The sequence below is a fragment of the Cherax quadricarinatus genome, chromosome 86 (assembly GCF_038502225.1).
Source record: "Cherax quadricarinatus isolate ZL_2023a chromosome 86, ASM3850222v1, whole genome shotgun sequence".
Taxonomy (NCBI): Eukaryota; Metazoa; Arthropoda; class Malacostraca; order Decapoda; family Parastacidae; genus Cherax; species Cherax quadricarinatus.
The window spans coordinates 15,477,794-15,502,976 of NC_091377.1; the positions used below are offsets into that span (position 1 = coordinate 15,477,794).

At 39.9% G+C, this 25,183-nt stretch overlaps 1 protein-coding gene across 1 annotated transcript in view; it reads left to right on the forward strand.

Annotated features, from left to right (window-relative positions):
• The window catches only part of LOC128702948 (astakine), a 53,540-nt gene extending 28,660 nt beyond the window's left edge, over positions 1 to 24,880 (forward strand). The window contains exons 2-4 of the mRNA XM_070103662.1: positions 2,509 to 2,636; positions 17,427 to 17,539; positions 23,310 to 24,880. Coding sequence (XP_069959763.1) covers positions 2,510 to 2,636; positions 17,427 to 17,539; positions 23,310 to 23,516 — 447 coding nt within the window. The 5' untranslated portion in view covers position 2,509 and the 3' untranslated portion in view covers positions 23,517 to 24,880. The remainder of the gene's footprint in view (positions 1 to 2,508; positions 2,637 to 17,426; positions 17,540 to 23,309) is intronic.
• The last annotated feature ends 303 nt before the right edge of the window (positions 24,881 to 25,183 follow it).

Here is a 25,183-nt window from a genome sequence, read left to right on the forward strand (position 1 = left end):
CTGACACATGGTAATATTTCCAGCAGCACCAGAGAGTCTGACACATGGTAATATTTCCAGCAGCACCAGAGAGTCTGACACATGGTAATATTTCCAGCAGCACCAGAGAGTCTGACACATGGTAATATTTCCAGCAGCACCAGAGTCTGACACATGGTAATATTTCCAGCAGCACCAGAGAGTCTGACACATGGTAATATTTCCAGCAGCACCAGAGTCTGACACATGGTAATATTTCCAGCAGCACCAGAGTCTGACACATGGTAATATTTCCAGCAGCACCAGAGTCTGACACATGGTAATATTTCCACTGACTGACGCCTAGAGATTCTTAAACATTTACATTGAAATGTTTCTGTGGGCTGACATGGGTGTGGTCAAGGTCATGGTGAGGGTCATGGTGAGGGTCATGGTGAGGGTCATGGTGAGGGTCATGGTGAGGGTCATGGTCATGGTCAGGGTCAGAGTCATGGTCAGGGTCTGGGTCATGGTCAGGATCATGGTCAGGGTCATGGTCAGGGTCATGGTCATGGTCATGGTCAGGGTCATGGTCAGGGTCAGGGTGGGTCAGGGTCAGGGTCAGGGTCATGGTCAGGGTCATGGTCAGGGTCAGGGTCAGGGTCAGGGTCATGGCCAGGGTCAGAGTCAGGGTCAGGGTCATGGTCTGTAGTCATGGTCAGGGCCAGGGTCATGGTCAGGGCCATGGTCAGGGTCAACAGTCAGCAGAGATATAAAGAAACTTGCTCCTACCTTTCATAGGATGAATATCGCGTCTTAGGGATTATGTAGAACAGGATGATAAACTATGTATGATTGTGGTAACTAGTGACATGGTCCTCAGACAAATAGAGAAATTAAAACCTAACAAATCCTAAGGCCCTGATGAACTGTTTGCAAGGGTGTTAAAGGAATGTAAAGAGGAACTTAGCATACCTTTGGCTAATCTTTTTAACATATCACTACAAACTGGCATAGTGCCTGATAAGTGGAAAATGGCAAATGTAATACCTATTAACAAGGCAGGTGACAGGTCCTTGGCTTCGAACTATAGACCAATAAGCCTTACCTCCATAGTGGGAAAATTTATGGAATCAATAATTGCCGAAGCAATTCGTAGCCATCTTGACAAGCACAGATTGATTAATGAATCTCAACACGGTTTTACAAAGGGGCGTTCCTGTCTTACGAATTTACTAAATTTTTTCACTAAGGTGTTTGAGGAGGTAGATCATAGTAATGAATATGATGAAATTAAGACACATGTGCAACATCTGGGTATCTTTATTGTAGACGTTTCGCCATCCTGTGGCTTAATTCGCCACTGGATGGCGAAACGTCTACAATAAAGATATCCAGATGTTGCACATGTGTCTTATTCTCATCTTGTCGGTATTATATACCATTCGTACACAATGAATATGATATTGTGTATATGGACTTCAGTAAGGCTTTTGACAGGGTCCCACATCAGAGACTATTGAGGAAAATTAAGGCACACGGAATAGGAGGAGAAATTTTTTCCTGGGTAGAGGCATGGCTGACAAATAGGCAGCAGAGAGTTTGCATAAATGGGGAGAAATCAGAATGGGGGCACGTCACAAGCGGTGTTCCTCAGGGGTCAGTGTTGGGCCAGTTGTTGTTCACAATTTACATAAACGATATAGATGAGGGAATAAATAGCGACATAAGCAAATTTGCTGATGACACCAAAATAGGCCGTCCAATTCATTCTAATGAGGACACTAGAGCACTCCAGGATGATTTGAATAGACTGACGCAATGGTCGGAGAAGTGGCAGATGCAGTTTAATATTGACAAATGCAAAGTTCTAAATGTTGGACAGGTAAATAACCATGCAACATATAAACTAAATAATGTAGATCTTAATACGACTGATTGCGAAAAGGATTTAGGAGTTCTGGTTAGCAGTATTCTAAAACCATGACAACAGTGCATTAGTGTTCGCAATAAAGCTAACAGAATTCTTGGCTTCATATCTAGAAGTATAAGTAATAGAAGTCTATTTGTTAAGAAATTATAAATCCATCCACTGACTTTTCCTGTTTTTCCTTTATCACGCATTTTGTGCGCCATTACACCATGGTCACACTTATCAAAGGCTTTTGCAAAGTCTGTGTATATTATATCTGCATTCTGTTTGTCTTCTAGAGCATCCAGGACCTTGTCATAGTGGCCCAGTAGTTGGGACAGACAGGAGCCACCTGCTCTAAGCCCATGCTACCCTGGGTTGTGTAACTGATGGGTATTTAGATGGGTGGTGATCTTGCTTCTTATAACCCTTTCAATGATTTTTATGAAATGGGACGTTAGCGGTATCGTTCTGAGAGGAAAGGTAGTTCACCAATTTGCCAGTGGCAGTATTTGCCAGTGGCAGTATTTGGGCAGCCGTGTTCGTAGGGATGGAATCTGGGATCACGGCTCCTGTGTGTATGGTACGTAATATTATCTTCATTTAAATCCTATTAACCCACTTTTTTTTCTCGCCAGGATGATGGTAATAGTTCGAAGTGTGTTGTTAGTGGTGTGCGTGAGCAGTATGGTGTTGTCTGCTACGGTGTTCCAAGGCACCTGCTCCTCCTCCTCAGCCTGTGGTCCCTCCGCCTGCTGCAAAATCGGTACGTCAGTAGCCTTTCAACTCATCCACTCAAGACCACAGTCCTTCAATACTATGAGCTAAGACCATGGTAAAATAAACACTGACAATTAACCAGAATGTTTGTTGTGTGTTGTATGAATAATACAACCGTTGTTGTTCCCACTTGTCTCTTACATCGTTGTTGTTCCCACTTGTCTATTACATCCTTGTTGTTCCCACTTGTCTCTTACATCCTTGTTGTTCCCACTTGTCTATTACATCCTTGTTCTTCCCACTTGTCTCTTACATCCTTGTTGTTCCCACTTGTCTATTACATCCTTGTTGTTCCCACTTGTCGCTTACATCTTTGTTGTTCCCACTTGTCTATTACATCCTTGTTCTTCCCACTTGTCTCTTACATCCTTGTTGTTCCCACTTGTCTATTACATCCTTGTTGTTCCCACTTGTCTCTTACATCCTTGTTGTTCCCACTTATCTCTTACATCGTTGTTGTTCCCAATTGTCGCTTACATCTTTGTTGTTCCCACTTGTCTCTTACATCCTTGTTGTTCCCACTTGTCTCTTACATCCTTGTTGTTCCCACTTGTCTCTTACATCCTTGTTGTTCCCACTTGTCTCTTACATCGTTCTTGTTCACACTTGTCTTTTACATCGTTGTTGTTCCCATTTGTCTCTTACATCTTTGTTGTTCCCACTTGTCTCTTACATCCTTGTTGTTCCCACTTGTCTCTTACATCCTTGTTGTTCCCACTTGTCTCTTACATCGTTGTTGTTCCCACTTGTCTCTTACATCGTTGTTGTTCCCACTTGTCTCTTACATCTTTGTTGTTCCTACTTGTCTCTAACATCGTTGTTGTTCCCACTTGTCTCTTATATCGTTGTTGTTCCCACTTGTCTCTTACATCGTTGTTGTTCCCACTTGTCTCTTACATCGTTGTTGTTCCCACTTGTCTCTTACATCGTTGTTGTTCCCACTTGTCTCTTACATCTTTGTTGTTCCCACTTGACTCTTACATCGTTGTTGTTCCCACTTGTCTCTTACATCGTTGTTGTTCCCACTTGTCTCTTACATCGTTGTTGTTCCCACTTGTCTCTTACATCGTTGTTGTTCCATCTTGTCTCATACATCGTTGTTGTTCCCACTTGACTCTTACATCGTTGTTGTTCCCACTTGTCTCTTACATCGTTGTTGTTCCCACTTGTCTCTTACATCGTTGTTGTTCCCACTTGTCTCTTACATCGTTGTTGTTCCCACTTGTCTCATACATCGTTGTTGTTCCATCTTGTCTCATACATCGTTGTTGTTCCCACTTGACTCTTACATCGTTGTTGTTCCCACTTGTCTCTTACATCGTTGTTGTTCCCACTTGTCTCTTACATCGTTGTTGTTCCCACTTGTCTCTTACATCGTTGTTGTTCCCACTTGTCTCTTACATCGTTGTTGTTCCCACTTGTCTCTTACATCGTTGTTGTTCCCACTTGTCTCTTACATCGTTGTTGTTCCCACTTGTCTCTTACATCGTTGTTGTTCCCACTTGTCTCTTACATCGTTGTTGTTCCCACTTGTCTCTTACATCGTTGTTGTTCCCACTTGTCTCTTACATCTTTGTTGTTCCAACTTGTCTCTTACATCGTTGTTGTTCCCACTTGTCTCTTACATCGTTGTTGTTCCCACTTGTCTCTTACATCGTTGTTGTTCCCACTTGTCTCATACATCGTTGTTGTTCCATCTTGTCTCATACATCGTTGTTGTTCCAACTTGACTCTTACATCGTTGTTGTTCCCACTTGTCTCTTATATCGTTGTTGTTCCCATTTGTCTCTTACATCGTTGTTGTTCCCACTTGTCTCTTATATCGTTGTTGTTCCCACTTGTCTCTTACATCGTTGTTGTTCCCACTTGTCTCTTACATCGTTGTTGTTCCTACTTGTCTCTTACATCGTTGTTGTTCCCACTTGTCTCTTACATCGTTGTTGTTCCCACTTGTCTCTTACATCGTTGTTGTTCCCACTTGTCTCTTACATCGTTGTTGTTCCCACTTGTCTCTTACATCGTTGTTGTTCCCACTTGACTCTTACATCGTTGTTGTTCCCACTTGTCTCTTACATCGTTGTTGTTCCCACTTGTCTCTTACATCGTTGTTCTTCCCACTTGGCTCTTGCATCGTTGTTGTTCCCACTTGTCTCTTACATCGTTGTTGTTCCCACTTGTCTCTTACATCGTTGTTGTTCCCACTTGTCTCTTACATCGTTGTTGTTCCCACTTGTCTCTTACATCGTTGTTGTTCCCACTAGTCTCTTACATCGTTGTTGTTCCCACATGTCTCTTACATCGTTGTTGTTCCCACTTGACTCTTACATCGTTGTTGTTCCCACTTGTCTCTTACATCGTTGTTGTTCCCACTTGTCTCTTACATCGTTGTTGTTCCCACTTGTCTCATACATCGTTGTTGTTCCATCTTGTCTCATACATCGTTGTTGTTCCCACTTGACTCTTACATCGTTGTTGTTCCCACTTGTCTCTTATATCGTTGTTGTTCCCATTTGTCTCTTACATCGTTGTTGTTCCCACTTGTCTCTTATATCGTTGTTGTTCCCACTTGTCTCTTACATCGTTGTTGTTCCCACTTGTCTCTTACATCGTTGTTGTTCCTACTTGTCTCTTACATCGTTGTTGTTCCCACTTGTCTCTTACATCGTTGTTGTTCCCACTTGTCTCTTACATCGTTGTTGTTCCCACTTGTCTCTTACATCGTTGTTGTTCCCACTTGGCTCTTGCATCGTTGTTGTTCCCACTTGTCTCTTACGTCGTTGTTGTTCCCACTTGTCTCTTACATCGTTGTTGTTCCCACTTGTCTCTTACATCGTTGTTGTTCCCACTTGTCTCTTACATCGTTGTTGTTCCCACTTGTCTCTTACATCGTTGTTGTTCCCACTTGTCTCTTACATCGTTGTTGTTCCCACTTGACTCTTACATCGTTGTTGTTCCCACTTGTCTCTTACATCGTTGTTGTTCCCACTTGTCTCTTACATCGTTGTTGTTCCCACTTGGCTCTTGCATCGTTGTTGTTCCCACTTGTCTCTTACATCGTTGTTGTTCCCACTTGTCTCTTACATCGTTGTTGTTCCCACTTGTCTCTTACATCGTTGTTGTTCCCACTTGTCTCTTACATCGTTGTTGTTCCCACTTGTCTCTTACTTCGTTGTTGTTCCCACTTGTCTCTTACATCGTTGTTGTTCCCACTTGACTCTTACATCGTTGTTGTTCCCACTTGTCTCTTATATCGTAGTTGTTCCCACTTGTCTCTTACATCGTTGTTGTTCCCACTTGTCTCTTACATCGTTGTTGTTCCCACTTGTCTCTTACTTCGTTGTTGTTCCCACTTGACTCTTACATCGTTGTTGTTCCCACTTGACTCTTACATCGTTGTTGTTCCCACTTGTCTCTTACATCGTGGTTGTTCCCACTTGTCTCATACATCGTTGTTGTTCCCACTTGTCTCTTACATCGTTGTTGTTCCCACTTGTCTCTTACATCGTTGTTGTTCCCACTTGACTCTTACATCGTTGTTGTTCCCACTTGTCTCTTACATCGTTGTTGTTCCCACTTGTCTCTTACATCGTTGTTGTTCCCACTTGGCTCTTGCATCGTTGTTGTTCCCACTTGTCTCTTACATCGTTGTTGTTCCCACTTGTCTCTTACATCGTTGTTGTTCCCACTTGTCTCTTACATCGTTGTTGTTCCCACTTGTCTCTTACATCGTTGTTGTTCCCACTTGTCTCTTACTTCGTTGTTGTTCCCACTTGACTCTTACATCGTTGTTGTTCCCACTTGACTCTTACATCGTTGTTGTTCCCACTTGTCTCTTACATCGTGGTTGTTCCCACTTGTCTCTTACATCGTTGTTGTTCCCACTTGTCTCTTACATCGTTGTTGTTCCCACTTGTCTCATACATCGTTGTTGTTCCCACTTGTCTCTTACATCGTTGTTGTTCCCACTTGACTCTTACATCGTTGTTGTTCCCACTTGTCTCTTACATCGTGGTTGTTCCCACTTGTCTCTTACATCGTTGTTGTTCCCACTTGTCTCTTACATCGTTGTTGTTCCCACTTGTCTCTTACTTCGTTGTTGTTGCCACTTGACTCTTACATCGTTGTTGTTCCCACTTGACTCTTACATCGTTGTTGTTCCCACTTGTCTCTTACATCGTTGTTGTTCCCACTTGACTCTTACATCTTTGTTGTTCCCACTTGTCTCTTACATCCTTGTTGTTCCCACTTGTCTCATACATCGTTGTTGTTCCCACTTGTCTCATACATCGTTGTTGTTCTCACTTGTCTCATACATCGTTGTTGTTCCCACTTGTCTCATACATCGTTGTTGTTCTCACTTATCTCATACATCGTTGTTGTTCCCACTTGTCTCATACATCGTTGTTGTTCCCACTTGTCTCTTACATCGTTGTTGTTCCCACTTGTCTCTTACATCGTTGTTGTTCCCACTTGTCTCTTACATCGTTGTTGTTCCCACTTGTCTCTTACATCGTTGTTGTTCCCACTTGTCTCTTACATCGTTGTTGTTCCCACTTGTCTCATACATCGTTGTTGTTCCCACTTGACTCTTACATCGTTGTTGTTCCCACTTGTCTCATACATCGTTGTTGTTCCCACTTGTTTCTTACATCGTTGTTGTTCCCACTTTTCTCATACATCGTTGTTGTTCCCACTTGTCTCTTACATCGTTGTTGTTCCCACTTGACTCTTACATCCTTGTTGTTCCCACTTGTCTCTTACATCGTTGTTGTTCCCACTTGACTCTTACATCGTTGTTGTTCCCACTTGACTCTTACATCCTTGTTGTTCCCACTTGTCTCTTACATCCTTGTTGTTCCCACTTGTCTCTTACATCGTTGTTGTTCCCACTTGTCTCTTACATCGTTGTTGTTCCCACTTGACTCTTACATCGTTGTTGTTCCCACTTGTCTCTTACATCCTTGTTGTTCCCACTTGTCTCATATATCGTTGTTGTTCCCACTTGTCTCATACATCGTTGTTGTTCTCACTTGTCTCATACATCGTTGTTGTTCCCACTTGTCTCATACATCGTTGTTGTTCTCACTTATCTCATACATCGTTGTTGTTCCCACTTGTCTCATACATCGTTGTTGTTCCCACTTGTCTCTTACATCGTTGTTGTTCCCACTTGTCTCTTACATCGTTGTTGTTCCCACTTGTCTCTTACATCGTTGTTGTTCCCACTTCTCTCTTACATCGTTGTTGTTCCCACTTGTCTCTTACATCGTTGTTGTTCCCACTTGTCTCTTACATCGTTGTTGTTCCCACTTGTCTCTTACATCGTTGTTGTTCCCACTTGTCTCATACATCGTTGTTGTTCCCACTTGACTCTTACATCGTTGTTGTTCCCACTTGACTCTTACATCGTTGTTGTTCCCACTTGTCTCTTACATCCTTGTTGTTCCCACTTGTCTCTTACATCGTTGTTGTTCCCACTTGACTCTTACATCGTTGTTGTTCCCACTTGACTCTTACATCGTTGTTGTTCCCACTTGACTCTTACATCCTTGTTGTTCCCACTTGACTCTTACATCCTTGTTGTTCCCACTTGTCTCTTACATCCTTGTTGTTCCCACTTGTCTCTTACATCGTTGTTGTTCCCACTTGTCTCTTACATCGTTGTTGTTCCCACTTGTCTCTTACATCGTTGTTGTTCCCACTTGTCTCTTACATCGTTGTTGTTCCCACTTGTCTCTTACATCGTTGTTGTTCCCACTTGTCTCTTACATCGTTGTTGTTCCCACTTGTCTCATACATCGTTGTTGTTCCCACTTGACTCTTACATCGTTGTTGTTCCCACTTGACTCTTACATCGTTGTTGTTCCCACTTGTCTCTTACATCCTTGTTGTTCCCACTTGTCTCTTACATCGTTGTTGTTCCCACTTGACTCTTACATCGTTGTTGTTCCCACTTGACTCTTACATCGTTGTTGTTCCCACTTGACTCTTACATCCTTGTTGTTCCCACTTGACTCTTACATCCTTGTTGTTCCCACTTGTCTCTTACATCCTTGTTGTTCCCACTTGTCTCTTACATCGTTGTTGTTCCCACTTGTCTCTTACATCCTTGTTGTTCCCACTTGTCTCTTACATCGTTGTTGTTCCCACTTGACTCTTACATCGTTGTTGTTCCCACTTGACTCTTACATCGTTGTTGTTCCCACTTGACTCTTACATCGTTGTTGTTCCCACTTGTCTCTTACATCGTTGTTGTTCCCACTTGTCTCTTACATCCTTGTTGTTCCCACTTGTCTCTTACATCGTTGTTGTTCCCACTTGACTCTTACATCGTTGTTGTTCCCACTTGACTCTTACATCGTTGTTGTTCCCACTTGACTCTTACATCCTTGTTGTTCCCACTTGACTCTTACATCCTTGTTGTTCCCACTTGTCTCTTACATCCTTGTTGTTCCCACTTGTCTCTTACATCGTTGTTGTTCCCACTTGACTCTTACATCGTTGTTGTTCCCACTTGACTCTTACATCGTTGTTGTTCCCACTTGACTCTTACATCGTTGTTGTTCCCACTTGTCTCTTACATCGTTGTTGTTCCCACTTGTCTCTTACATCGTTGTTGTTCCCACTTGTCTCATACATCGTTGTTGTTCCCACTTGACTCTTACATCGTTGTTGTTCCCACTTGACTCTTACATCGTTGTTGTTCCCACTTGTCTCTTACATCCTTGTTGTTCCCACTTGTCTCTTACATCGTTGTTGTTCCCACTTGACTCTTACATCGTTGTTGTTCCCACTTGACTCTTACATCGTTGTTGTTCCCACTTGACTCTTACATCCTTGTTGTTCCCACTTGACTCTTACATCGTTGTTGTTCCCACTTGTCTCTTACATCCTTGTTGTTCCCACTTGTCTCTTACATCGTTGTTGTTCCCACTTGACTCTTACATCGTTGTTGTTCCCACTTGACTCTTACATCGTTGTTGTTCCCACTTGACTCTTACATCCTTGTTGTTCCCACTTGACTCTTACATCGTTGTTGTTCCCACTTGTCTCTTACATCCTTGTTGTTCCCACTTGACTCTTACATCTTTGTTGTTCCCACTTGACTCTTACATCGTTGTTGTTCCCACTTGTCTCTTACATCCTTGTCGTTCCCACTTGTCTCTTACATCGTTGTTGTTCCCACTTGTCTCTTACATCCTTGTTGTTCCCACTTGTCTCTTACATCCTTGTTGTTCCACTTGTCTCTTACATCGTTGTTGTTCCCACTTGTCTCTTACATCGTTGTTGTTCCCACTTGTCTCTTACATCGTTGTTGTTCCCACTTGTCTCTTACATCGTTGTTGTTCCCACTTGTCTCTTACATCGTTGTTGTTCCCACTTGTCTCTTACATCGTTGTTGTTCCCACTTGACTCTTACATCGTTGTTGTTCCCACTTGACTCTTACATCCTTGTTGTTCCCACTTGACTCTTACATCGTTGTTGTTCCCACTTGTCTCTTACATCCTTGTTGTTCCCACTTGACTCTTACATCTTTGTTGTTCCCACTTGACTCTTACATCGTTGTTGTTCCCACTTGTCTCTTACATCCTTGTTGTTCCCACTTGTCTCTTACATCGTTGTTGTTCCCACTTGTCTCTTACATCGTTGTTGTTCCCACTTGTCTCTTACATCGTTGTTGTTCCCACTTGTCTCTTACATCCTTGTTGTTCCCACTTGTCTCATACATCGTTGTTGTTCCCACTTGTCTCTTACATCGTTGTTGTTCCCACTTGTCTCTTACATCGTTGTTGTTCCCACTTGTCTCATACATCGTTGTTGTTCCCACTTGTCTCTTACATCGTTGTTGTTCCCACTTGTCTCTTACATCGTTGTTGTTCCCACTTGTCTCATACATCGTTGTTGTTCCCACTTGTCTCATACATCGTTGTTGTTCCCACTTGACTCTTACATCGTTGTTGTTCCCACTTGTCTCTTACATCGTTGTTGTTCCCACTTGTCTCTTACATCGTTGTTGTTCCCACTTGTCTCTTACATCGTTGTTGTTCCCACTTGTCTCTTACATCGTTGTTGTTCCCACTTGTCTCTTACATCGTTGTTGTTCCCACTTGTCTCATACATCGTTGTTGTTCCCACTTGACTCTTACATCGTTGTTGTTCCCACTTGACTCTTACATCGTTGTTGTTCCCACTTGTCTCTTACATCGTTGTTGTTCCCACTTGTCTCTTACATCGTTGTTGTTCCCACTTGTCTCATACATCGTTGTTGTTCCCACTTGTCTCTTACATCGTTGTTGTTCCCACTTGTCTCTTACATCGTTGTTGTTCCCACTTGTCTCATACATCGTTGTTGTTCCCACTTGTCTCATACATCGTTGTTGTTCCCACTTGACTCTTACATCGTTGTTGTTCCCACTTGTCTCTTACATCGTTGTTGTTCCCACTTGTCTCTTACATCGTTGTTGTTCCCACTTGTCTCTTACATCGTTGTTGTTCCCACTTGTCTCTTACATCGTTGTTGTTCCCACTTGTCTCTTACATCGTTGTTGTTCCCACTTGTCTCATACATCGTTGTTGTTCCCACTTGACTCTTACATCGTTGTTGTTCCCACTTGACTCTTACATCGTTGTTGTTCCCACTTGTCTCTTACATCGTTGTTGTTCCCACTTGTCTCTTACATCGTTGTTGTTCCCACTTGTCTCTTACATCGTTGTTGTTCCCACTTGTCTCTTACATCGTTGTTGTTCCCACTTGTCTCTTACATCGTTGTTGTTCCCACTTGTCTCTTACATCCTTGTTGTTCCCACTTGTCTCTTACATCGTTGTTGTTCCCACTTGTCTCTTACATCGTTGTTGTTCCCACTTGTCTCTTACATCGTTGTTGTTCCCACTTGTCTCTTACATCGTTGTTGTTCCCACTTGTCTCTTACATCGTTGTTGTTCCCACTTGTCTCTTACATCGTTGTTGTTCCCACTTGTCTCATACATCGTTGTTGTTCCCACTTGTCTCTTACATCGTTGTTGTTCCCACTTGTCTCTTACATCGTTGTTGTTCCCACTTGTCTCATACATCGTTGTTGTTCCCACTTGTCTCATACATCGTTGTTGTTCCCACTTGACTCTTACATCCTTGTTGTTCCCACTTGTCTCTTACATCGTTGTTGTTCCCACTTGTCTCTTACATCGTTGTTGTTCCCACTTGTCTCTTACATCGTTGTTGTTCCCACTTGTCTCTTACATCGTTGTTGTTCCCACTTGTCTCTTACATCGTTGTTGTTCCCACTTGTCTCATACATCGTTGTTGTTCCCACTTGACTCTTACATCGTTGTTGTTCCCACTTGACTCTTACATCGTTGTTGTTCCCACTTGTCTCTTACATCGTTGTTGTTCCCACTTGTCTCTTACATCGTTGTTGTTCCCACTTGTCTCATACATCGTTGTTGTTCCCACTTGTCTCTTACATCGTTGTTGTTCCCACTTGTCTCTTACATCGTTGTTGTTCCCACTTGTCTCATACATCGTTGTTGTTCCCACTTGTCTCATACATCGTTGTTGTTCCCACTTGACTCTTACATCGTTGTTGTTCCCACTTGTCTCTTACATCGTTGTTGTTCCCACTTGTCTCTTACATCGTTGTTGTTCCCACTTGTCTCTTACATCGTTGTTGTTCCCACTTGTCTCTTACATCGTTGTTGTTCCCACTTGTCTCTTACATCGTTGTTGTTCCCACTTGTCTCATACATCGTTGTTGTTCCCACTTGACTCTTACATCGTTGTTGTTCCCACTTGACTCTTACATCGTTGTTGTTCCCACTTGTCTCTTACATCGTTGTTGTTCCCACTTGTCTCTTACATCGTTGTTGTTCCCACTTGTCTCTTACATCGTTGTTGTTCCCACTTGTCTCTTACATCGTTGTTGTTCCCACTTGTCTCTTACATCGTTGTTGTTCCCACTTGTCTCTTACATCCTTGTTGTTCCCACTTGTCTCTTACATCGTTGTTGTTCCCACTTGTCTCTTACATCGTTGTTGTTCCCACTTGTCTCTTACATCGTTGTTGTTCCCACTTGTCTCTTACATCGTTGTTGTTCCCACTTGTCTCTTACATCGTTGTTGTTCCCACTTGTCTCTTACATCCTTGTTGTTCCCACTTGTCTCTTACATCGTTGTTGTTCCCACTTGTCTCTTACATCGTTGTTGTTCCCACTTGTCTCTTACTTCGTTGTTGTTCCCACTTGTCTCTTACATCGTTGTTGTTCCCACTTGTCTCTTACATCGTTGTTGTTCTCACTTGACTCTTACATCGTTGTTGTTCCCACTTGTCTCTTGCATCGTTGTTGTTCCCACTTGTCTCTTACATCGTTGTTGTTCCCACTTGTCTCTTACATCGTTGTTGTTCCCACTTGTCTCTTACATCGTTGTTGTTCCCACTTGTCTCTTACATCGTTGTTGTTCCCACTTGACTCTTACATCGTTGTTGTTCCCACTTGTCTCTTACATCGTTGTTGTTCCCACTTGTCTCTTACATCGTTGTTGTTCCCACTTGTCTCTTACATCGTTGTTGTTCCCACTTGTCTCTTACATCGTTGTTGTTCCTACTTGTCTCTTACATCGTTGTTGTTCCCACTTGTCTCTTACATCCTTGTTGTTCCCACTTGTCTCTTACATCGTTGTTGTTCCCACTTGTCTCTTACTCGTTGTTGTTACTTGTCTCTTACTTCGTTGTTGTTCCCACTTGTCTCTTACATCGTTGTTGTTCCCACTTGTCTCTTACATCGTTGTTGTTCCCACTTGTCTCTTACATCGTTGTTGTTCCCACTTGTCTCTTACATCGTTGTTGTTCCCACTTGTCTCTTACATCGTTGTTGTTACTTGACTCTTACATCGTTGTTGTTCACTTGACTCTTACATCGTTGTTGTTCCCACTTGTCTTTACATCGTTGTGCAGTAACTTGTCTCTTACAATGTTTACATCGTTGTTGTTCCTACTTGTCTCTTACATCGTTGTTGTTCCCACTTGTCTCTTACATAGTCTCAACACACTTTTCAGTGCAGTAATTTAATGTTTATTTGTATTATATTATGTATCATTTAATTTAGTTTATTTACATTATTTAACCCATTATAATATAATGTAACGAATTAATACAAACATCATAAATCTGAACTTAAGACAATTTTTGCCTCTCATCAGGACAAGTTGATTTATTCATTAAAATTTACCCAATTAAAAATATCTATTAGTGACTTTATACACTGTATCCCTTTTTATAAATTTATCGTAAATTACATGTACTTTTCTTAGCCATAATGAAAGACCCTTTTAGCGCAGATAACCTGCTGAATACTCAAAATACATAATATTTTTATTCACACACACACAATCACAAATCAGGTCTATCTTTTTTTAAACATCCTGTATATATGTATATGTATATATATATATATATATATATATATATATATATATATATATATATATATATATATATATATATATATATATATATATATATATATATATATATATATATATATATATATATATATATATATATGCAATAAGATCACAGTAAACAGGTGATTTTAAAATATACAAAACAACCACTGTGAAAGAGTAGTGAAATTCCAAGTGCTTTCGTGACTACTCACATTGTCAAGGAATTACGAAAGTAATACATCAAAGGAAGGCAATTAAAGGGCTTAGACTACACCTCACAGTCAACTCCCACAACAAAGAAACACCTGACGCGAGACAATACCGGACTCATAAGAAAAGAGGAACACTGCAGTAGGTCCGCTGGTCCAACTAGACAGGTCCTCACGACATCCCACTAACAAAATATTCTACCCAAGAAATAAGATTTATTATTTGTCCAATGTATTATTAAACTCTAACCAAATTCTATTAATTATAAATGGATCTAATTTATATAAACCAAAGGACATATTCATATTATTGTCAAAACTGCTTTTTATGAAACAAGATTCAATTATATTCCTGTCGACCATGGACTTGCTTGATACAACTTTCTCAACTTTTTAAAAATCAATTGGATGGTTAAAATCTCTTACATGAATAAATAGAGCATTGGAATCTTGTCCAGTTCTAATGCTATATTTATGTTGTTTTAATCTAAGTTCGAGACTTTTACCAGTTTGACCGTAATAAACTTTATCGCAAATTTTACAAGGAATCTTATAGACACATCCGTCAGCATTTTGGGGGGAATTCTTAATCAAAAGTTTTTTTAATGTATCAAGATTTTTAAATATAACTTTAATATTAAAAGTCTTAAGAAGAGAAAGCATATCAACCAAGTTTTCATGGTAAGGGAGAACCAACATATTTTTAGTTGAATAAGGTTGGTTGTCCCTTTTTGGGTTGTAAAAAGTATTTCTAGCAATTTTAAATGATTTATCAATTACATTCCTCGGGTATTTCAGATCAATGGCTATTTCATAAATTTTGGATATTTCTTCATCTATGAACTCTGGACTACAAATACGTAAAGCTCTCAAAAACATTGATGAGAAAACAGACAGTTTAACTTTATCTTGGTGGGAAGAATAATAGTGGACATAGGAACAGTTATTTGTAGGTTTTCTGTAAATTTTAAATTTGAATTCATTATTACTCTTAATAATTAAAACATCTAGGAAAGGCAATGAGTTATTTTCTTCAAACTCAACAGTAAAGTTTATAGAATGGGCTAAGCTAATTGATGATATTTTATGTCTTATGCCCAAGAATGTAGATATACACCATTTCCTTGGCAAATTAAATAGCTTAGCCCATTCTATAAACTTTATTGTTGAGGTTTATATAAATTAGACTCATTTATAATTAATAAAATTTGGTTAGAGTTTAATAATACATTGGACAAATAATAAACCTTATTTCTTGGGTAGAATATTTTGTTAGTGGGATGTCGTGAGGACCTGTCTAGTTGGACCAGCGGACCTACTGCAGTGTTGCTCTTTATTTATGAGTCCGGTATTGTCGAGCTTCAGGTGTTTCTTTGTTGTGGGGGTTGACTGTGAGGTGTAGTCTAAGCCCTTTATTTGCCTTCCTTTGATGTATTACTTTCATAATTGCTTGACAATGTGAGTAGTCACGAAAGCGCTTGGAATTTCACTACTCTTTCACAGTGGTTGTTTTGCATATATATATATATATATATATATATATATATATATATATATATATATATATATATATATATATATATATATATATATATATATATATATATATATATTATTGAAAATTTAATAATTTGTACCAAAAGAACCTTAAAAAACGTACCTAACATTATTATAACAAGCACAGTTTAATTTTACCTAATCCAACTAAATATGTTTTAGATAAGTTTACAATAATTTAATAAAAACAAACACAATGAAATATATATTTTTAGGTAGGTTCAGAATGATTTTTGCAAAATTATTTCATACATAAATTTTTGCTTGCCTTATTCGGCAAGAAGAGTGTTGCTATTTAAGACAAAATCGCAAATTTTACCTATTCGGCACGACATATATAAGTATATACGTGAACTCGGAAAAATGGTAATGAACAACTGTAATGAACAACTGTAATGAACAACTGTAATGAACAACTGTAACATGAAACTGAGGGGTACTCACTGGTGTTTTTAGGAAGAAAATGGAAAACTGAAATACTGTATTTCATGCGATAATGTCTGACTGAGTATAGCATCTGATGAGCTTAAGGCTTCCATGATAGCTTGATTGCTCAACATCTGCGTGGCTTCATGCTTGATGTGCTTGTGTATTTTAGGACACTGGTTTCTTTGGTGTCCTAATTTACCATTTTAATACAAGAAATTTAGATATTAGTTTCCATGTGATGACTTGTGAATGTCTCTTCTGATTCCCTTTAGATCTTTAAAATTAATATTTAACTATATTACCAATTTATGCCTCATTCTGTGCTATTGTCACATAGCTTGGTTGGTAGAGAATTCAGCTCACACACTGAGATCCGTGGTTCAATTCCCTGCACGGGTTGAAACATTGGGCGTATTTCTTTAAGACACCTGCTGTTCCCGTTCACCTAGCAATAAATAGGTACTTGGGAGTTAGTCGACTGGTGTGGGTCGCACCCTGGGGACATAACCTAAATAGCGGGAAATGCTCCGCATAACAAGGGGCTTTCTATATAATATGTCATTGATGTGAGCTATGGTCTGTATAAGTTGTATCATGTATTCGTAGAAAAAAATATTATTGTTATTAAAATCAGGTGGAAGATGGATCCCGTTCTGGGACGCTCACCTACCGTCAATACACCTAATTAATACTTCGTTCTGCAAGGCACTAGGTGTGTATGTGGTAGATTAGAATCTGATTTTCATGGGCCAGTAGGCCAGTAGGCCAAGAAACTTCTTCATCGCTATCCCACATAAGAACATAGAGCACTGCAGAAGGTCTACTCACAACTTGTCCAATACCCCTGCCAAGCTACCCAAGACTCTATAACTCCACCAGGTAGATCATCAGATGCAGCATTCTCCACCTGACCTCAACATTCTGAACATGACTATAAATACTCCCGTACCTTCCACCCCAGGTAGATCTGTGTGTGACTTGAAAAAGCCCACTGTGTGGGTGAAACGTTGTCAATAAAGGATCACATTAAACTGCATTTGTGTTTATATTTCCATTGTGTCGGTATTTTATACCATTTATTTCCATCCAGGCCTACTTCAGAGGTTGTTCATGCTCATGTTGTTATGTTTGTGTTACAGGATACATGAGGTACAGTTATCCGAACTGTCACCCGCTGGGTGGTGTTGGTGACTGGTGTCGCCTGGAAGTGATAGTCTCAGACCGTAACCTTCACTACCCCAACAATGTTACGGTCAGTCTCACTCATTTATCTTCCATTATTTTATCCCCTTTCTTTTACTGTCTTTACCTCTCTTCTCATCTCCACTTCCCTCTCCTTTTTTCTCTCGTCTCGTCTCCTCTCCTCTCCCTTCTCTTCTTCTCTCCCCACTTCTCTTTAATTTCATCTCCTCTACCCTCTCCTCTCCTCTCTAATCTCCTCTGCCCTCTCCTCTTCTCTCTATTCTCCTCTCCCTTTCCCCTCTCCCCTAATCTCTTCTCTGCCGTTCTCTTCTTCTCATAAGAACAAGAACACAGTCACAAGTGAACAGCATCAAAATCATGGTAGCTATAAGAACACAAATGCACCAAATGTGACGTTTTATTGTGGCAATGTTTCTCTCTCCTGTGTCCACCTAACATTTTGTTGGTTAACTCTGCCATTACCACAGTTATGTTGACGACGGTACAAGTATGTGGTCTGAGACACAAGTATGTAGTCTGTGACACAAGTATGTGGTCTGTGACATAAGTATTTGGTATGTGACACAAGTATGTGGTCTGTGACACTATTATGTGGTCTGTGACACTAGTATGTGGTCTGTGACACTAGTATGTGGTCTGTGACACAAGTATGAGGTCTGTGACGCCAGTATGCTGTCTGTGACAAAAGTATGTGATCTTTGACACTAGTATGTGGTCTGTGACACTAGTATGTGGTCTATGACACTAGTATGTGGTTTGTGACACTAGTATGTGGTTTGTGACACTAGTATGTGGTTTGTGACACTAGTATGTGGTTTGTGACACTAGTATGTGGTTTGTGACACTAGTATGTGGTTTGTGACACTAGTATGTGGACTAAGAAACAAGTATTTATTTATTTATTTATTTATTTATTTATTATAAATTTGTGCACACATACAGAGGTACAAAAAAATACAGATAAGAGCAGTATGCCAAAGCCACTTATACTATGCATAGCATTACGGGCTGGCTTAAAATTAACTTAAGATTAATTAAGCAATGATGAAGTCAGTGATAAAACATTAATGTAAACAGATTACTATAAAGCACAAGTGAGTATTACAAAGACAGGTCATATGAAGGATTCTGTTAGGTAGTGTATTTAAAAAATAATAAAGTTAGATTGGGTTTTAGGTTTAACATTTATGTGATATAATTGTGAGAAACATTTAAGATATACAATTTATAAGGTTCAGTTATTCAGTATTTATTTGGTTTTGGGTGAGTAAGTGATCTTTGAGTAGAGACTTGAATTTATAAACAGGTAGTGTTTCTTTTATATTTACAGGTAATGAATTCCAGATTTTAGGGCCTTTTATGTGCATTGAGTTTTTGCATAGTGTGAGATGAACACGAGGAACATCAAAGAGTGATCTGTGCCTTGTGTTATGGTCATGTGTTCTGTTGAGGTTGGCAAGGAGATGTTTGAGGGGAGGGTTAATATCAGAGTTAAGTGTTCTATGTATGTAATAGGTGCAGTAATAAGTATGGATGTTTTGTATGGTGAGTAGGTTTAGTGTATTGAATATTGGTGGAGTGTGCTGCCTGTAGTGAGAATTTGTTATCATTCTAACTGCAGCCTTTTGTTGGGTAATTAGTGGTCTGAGATGGTTAACTGTTGTTGAGCCCCATGCACAAATTCCATAGGTGAGATAGGGGTAAATAAGAGAGTGATATAGGGCCAGGAGGGCTGACTGTGGAACATAGTACCGTATCTTCGATAGTATGCCTACAGTCTTGGAAATTTTCTTAGAAATTTGTTGTATATGTGTATGAAATTTGAGTCTATTATCAAGGTGGATTCCTAAGAATTTTCCCTCTGTTAGCTTTGTGATAGGTGATCCGTTTATCATTATGTTAAGAGGGACATCTGTAGCTCTGTTACCAAACTGAATGAAGTAGGTTTTGTCAATGTTTAGTGTAAGTTTGTTAGTCCTCATCCAGGTAGATATTTTCTGTAATTCGGTATTTACAGTATTGGCTAGTGTGACTGGGCTCGGGTGAGAGAAGACGTATGTAGTGTCATCTGCAAATAGTGTGGGTTTGAGTAATTGCGAAGCATTTGGAAGGTCATTTATGTATAGGAGAAAGAGAAGAGGGCCAAGGACACTTCCCTGTGGGACACCAACTGTAATTGGTTGCGCAGAAGAGTTTGCCCCATTTGCGTACACATATTGGCTTCTGTTGCTGAGGTATGACTTGAGGTAATTGAGGGAGTGCCCTCTTATACCATAGTGTGACAATTTTACGTGGAGCAAGTCATGGTCAACTGTATCAAAAGCTTTACGTAAGTCAATGAAGATCCCCAGTGGGACTTCTTTTTTCTCTATTGCAGTGTATATATGTTCTAGCATGTGTATAATAGCATCATTAGTATTTTTATTAGGCCTGAATCCAAATTGGCAGGGGTTGAGTATGTTCTGGGAGATAAGGTAGGAGTAGATTCGTTTATGAATTAGTTTTTCAAAGATTTTTGAGAGAGGGTGTAAGTTGGATATTGGCCTATAGTTATTCAACTCTGTTTGGTCTCCTCCTTTGTGGATCGGGGTGACCCTTGCTATTTTGAGTACTGTAGGGAAGGTGGAGGATTCAATGGATTTGTTAAAGAGTGTTGCAATGATTGGAGATAGCACTTGTGACACTTTTTTATATATAAAGGGTGGTAAGGTACTTAAATCTCCTGCCTTGTTTTTTAGTGCATTGATAATAAGGGAGACTTCGTATGGGTTAGTCGGAGCTAGGAACAGTGTGTTCGGGTAGTTGCCGGTGAGGTAGTTATTTGGTGGTGTATCTGAGCTTGGGATTTTATGGGCAAGGTTTTGTCCTATAGTGGAGAAGAAATCATTGAGTCTGTTTGCTGTTTCTGTTGGTGGGAGTTGGGGTTCATCTGATTTTGCTAATTTTATTTCGCTATTTCGTGATATCTTTTTTGTTCCCAGAATTTCAGATAGTGTTTTCCAGGTCTTTTTTATATCACCTCGTAAGTTGGATAATCTGTTCTCATAATACAATTTTTTTGCCCTTCTTATCAGGCTGGTTAGGATTGACGAGTAACGTTTTGTTTGGTCTCTGGTTATGTGACCCATTCTGTACTGTTTTTCATATTGGTGTTTTGTATTTATGGATTTGAGAATGCTGGGTGTTAGCCAGGGACTGTTCAGTCTCTTTGCTGTCATCTGTTTAGTTTTTTTAGGGCAGTGCTTGTTATAGAGGTATTGGGTCTTTTTTAGAAAATTATTAATACATTCGTCAATATCTGTATAGATTTCTAGCTCAGTGTGCCAATCAATGTTTGCTAATGCTGTTGCGAAGTTATTAATGGCTGCCTCATTGTGAAGTCTGAAGGTGACTTTAGTAGTGTCTTGGGGTAGTTTACCAAGAGTTGTTATGAGGAAAGTAGGGTAGTGGTCTGTGGTATTATCTGTAATTATGCCTGATTTTAAAGGGGATATGGTGTTGGTCCAGATGTGGTCAAGTAGGGAAACACTAGTCTCTGTAACTCTTGTAGGTTTTGTTACTGTTGGTAGTAACATACAGTTACTCATTGTGTTTGTGAATTCAGTAACGTGTGGGTCCTGGTCTTGCAGGAGATTTATATTGAAGTCACCTGAGAGTAGTAAGTGATCTTTGTTCATGCGTGCATCAGTTATCATACTTCCTAGATTTTGACTAAATTGGCTAATGTTTGACTGTGGAACTCTGTGTACATTCATTTTCAATATTTTTATGTCTTGTCTGTTGCCATCTGTGGAAGATGGTCTCTGTTACCACCTGTTGAAGATGGTCCCTAACTGTTATTATCTGTGAAAGATGGTCTCTGACTATTACCAACTGCATAAGATGGTACCTGACTGTTACCATCTGTTGAAGATGGTCCCTGACTTTTCATCTGTTGACGTCGGTCTCTGTCTTCTGTTGAAGATGTTCTCTGACTATTGTCTTCTCTTGAAGATGTTTTCTGACTATTGTCTTCTCTGGAAGATGTTCTCTGACTATTGTCTTCTCTGGAAGATGTTCTCTGACTATTGTCTTCAGTTGAAGATGGACTCTAACTATTGACTTCAGTTGAAGATGTTCTCTGACTGTTGTCTTCAGTTGAAGATGTTCTCTGACTGTTGTCTTCAGTTGAAGATGGTCTCTAAATCATTGTCGTCTTCTGAGAATAGTCTAATCGTTGCCTTTGTTAAAGATTGTCTCTCAACGAGGCCCAAATATTCACATTTGGCCTCTTTCCATTATCTGTTCCAAAGGTTCCTGAGTGTACCTTTACCACGTCTTAAGACATTTTAAATCAATTATACTCCAGGAATTCATAGATTTCAACTACTATATTGTTCTTTGTCTTCGTTCTTCTTCACGTTTCTGCTTCAAGAGATCATTATGACCTGTCGGTTAATTATACTGGTATTCCTAAAACAGGGATTTAAGCAAGTTCTCAACATATATATTGAGAGATATACATCCATGGATATATTTACAGGGAGAGACAAACTTCTATGTGTGTATATTAAAGACATTCGTTTCCGGGTGTATTTAAGTCATAAATTTCTGATTATGTACACATACAACAATAAACACTATGTATATACATTTTAGACACCCAGCTTTGTGTGTTTACACTGTGAGACATACACTTCTAAGTGTATATACAACGAGGGACGAACACCTTTGGATGTATATATAGTGGGAGATGAACACCTCTGTATGCAAATGCACAGAACGATATACATCTCTGGGTGAATATATTTTCAAAGATAGGCATATTTGAGTGTATATATACCGAGATATTTACTTCTAGGTGTATATGCACTATGAATTATATCTCAAGGTGTATATACATCTAGCGACATGCTTCTCTCTATATACACACTATTATATACATGTTTAAGTATATAAGCCCCAAGTAACATGCACCTCAGACGTACATCTCTAAGTGTATATACACCAAACCATATGTCTAGGTGTATTAAGATATACACCTCTCGGTACATGACTACTGAGAGTCAAACACATTCCGGCGTACAGACGATTGTCCAGTTCAAATTACATTAATTTCACGTCACTAGTTCTCACCTTTTTTTACATTAGGTCTGAAGAGTTTTGTGGCCCGGTGGCCTGGTGGCTAAAGCTCCCGCTTCACACACGGAGGGCCCGGGTTCGATTCCCGGCGGGTGGAAACATTTCGACACGTTTCCTTACACCTGTTGTCCTGTTCACCTAGCAGCAAATAGGTACCTGGGTGTTAGTCGACTGGTGTGGGTCGCATCCTGGGGGACAAGATTAAGGACCCCAATGGAAATAAGTTAGACAGTCCTCGATGACGCACTGACTTTCTTGGGTTATCCTGGGTGGCTAACCCTCCGGGGTTAAAAATCCGAACGAAATCTTATCTTATCTTATCTTATCTTCAGATTTTGCCCTGAGGGACGAGTCTATTGGAGAGTGCTATCTGTCCCGTGAGTCTCTACAGTCATATAGACAGTCTATGTACCACAAATAACTGACACTACATTAACAAAATCAACGCCATCCTTGGCAGTTTCACTATATCACCACTTGCACAATATCAGAAATGTGAGTGATGATATACTGTGGCTGAGACTGTTGGATGTGATGGTGTTTGTAGCTGACTGTTGTGATGGTGACTGTGACTGTTGGTTGAGACAGTGACTGAAACTGTGGCGGTAGTGTCGACAGTAGCTAGTGTTGGTTTTTGTTAGAAACTGCAAGTGTTGGTAATGTTAAAAAAAATTAATGAGCTTCGTTCTTATTGCCAGATCTTTATTAAGGAGTTGTACACGGGAATGTGTCCGTGCGGAGCTGGACTGGTGTGCGCCAGGACTTCGTCCACCTGTCAGCTGCCCTTACCGGATGACATAGACCAGCTGACCTCACCAGACAACGCAGTCAGGAATAACGCCTTTGACACAGTTGAGGACAACTCCTTCAACGAAGACGGGGACAATTCCTACGGATTCTTCTGAGTGGGAACTGGGATGGGTCTCCATCCTACCGTATACCTCTCCACTTGCCATCTTCTAATCCTACCTCTGCTGTTCTGTGACGTGGAGATTTTCTTTTCAAGGAAAAACGTGTTGGATATATATTTTCTCGCGTTTTTAATTGAGAAGCTAAAAAAAATGCTGATTCTTTAATGATAGTTATTTTATGGAACCAATAAACCAGCAGAAGGTCACGAAATCGTAGCAACAAGATTACACACACATCACAGAACAGGTCGGACTTGAACCCATGTCATGTCTTGGGTGGGGTGGGGTGGGGTGGGGTGGGGGTAATGGGAAGTAGTAGCAGTAGTGAGACACAAATAGCAAACAGCAGTAACTATGAGAGAGACAAAAAGGGTATATGAGATGGGAGTAGCAGTAACGATAAGAGACACAGATGAAGGTAGGAAAGAAGTAGCAGTAATGGTGAGAGGGACACAGAGGAAGGTAGGAAGGAAGTAACAGTAATAGAGAGACACAGATAAAGGTAAAAAGAGAATAGCAAAAATGGTTATTTTAAAAGGTAGTTTAATTACATCTCATTAATTAACTTTCTAATCCTTCATAATCTCCTACAATCCTCTCATGACTGTCAACATTACTTTATAATCTCCTACAATCCTCTCATGACTGTCAACATTACTTTATAATCTACAATCCTCTCGTGACTGTCAACATTACTTTATAATCTCCTACAATCCTCTCATAACTGTCAACATTACTTTATAATCTCCTACAATCCTCTCATGACTGTCAACATTACTTTATAATCTCCTACAATCCTCTCATGACTGTCAACATTACTTTATAATCTCCAACAATCCTCTCATGACTGTCAACATTACTTTATAATCTCCAACAATCCTCTCATGACTGTCAACATTACTTTATAATCTACAATCCTCTCGTGACTGTCAACATTACTTTATAATCTCCAACAATCCTCTCATGACAGTCAACATTACTTTATAATCTCCTACAATCCTCTCATGACTGTCAACATTACTTTATAATCTCCAACAATCCTCTCATGACAGTCAACATTACATTAACTGTTTGCTTTTGATAAAATCTAAAAGGAACCAACATCTGTGAATATTATGTTGTTATTGAGGATGAATTTGTACCAAAGACTCTGCCTGGGCATTTTGTTTTATATTTATGTGATTATGTAAATTACAAATCTTATTCTTTAATATAATCTGATGCATATACAGTACATTTACTTAATATCTTATGTTGTTTCAGATATGTTTATGATATTTAATAGACGTACTGTGTACCTAATGTTTAGAAGTTATTAAATGTATTTATATATATAAATATATATATTGTATACTCGATATTCTGTTTTTTTCATACACTTTTCCACTTTTAATGAATTATACAATTCGGCGCGTGTTATTTACACACACAGGCACACGCACGCACTCATACACGCAAGCACACACACACACACAAACTCACCGGGGCGAGGAGCTGTGAATCGTCCCCTGCTACCACACACAGGTGAGTACACCGCCGAGAACAGACGTCAGCCACCTCTTCCTGCGGAAAAAGAACTGTGCTTTCTTTATAGTTGAGAGTCAAGACGTGAGTGGCGCCTCACAGATGGAAGGAAAGTATTCATACGGTCTATTTTCTTG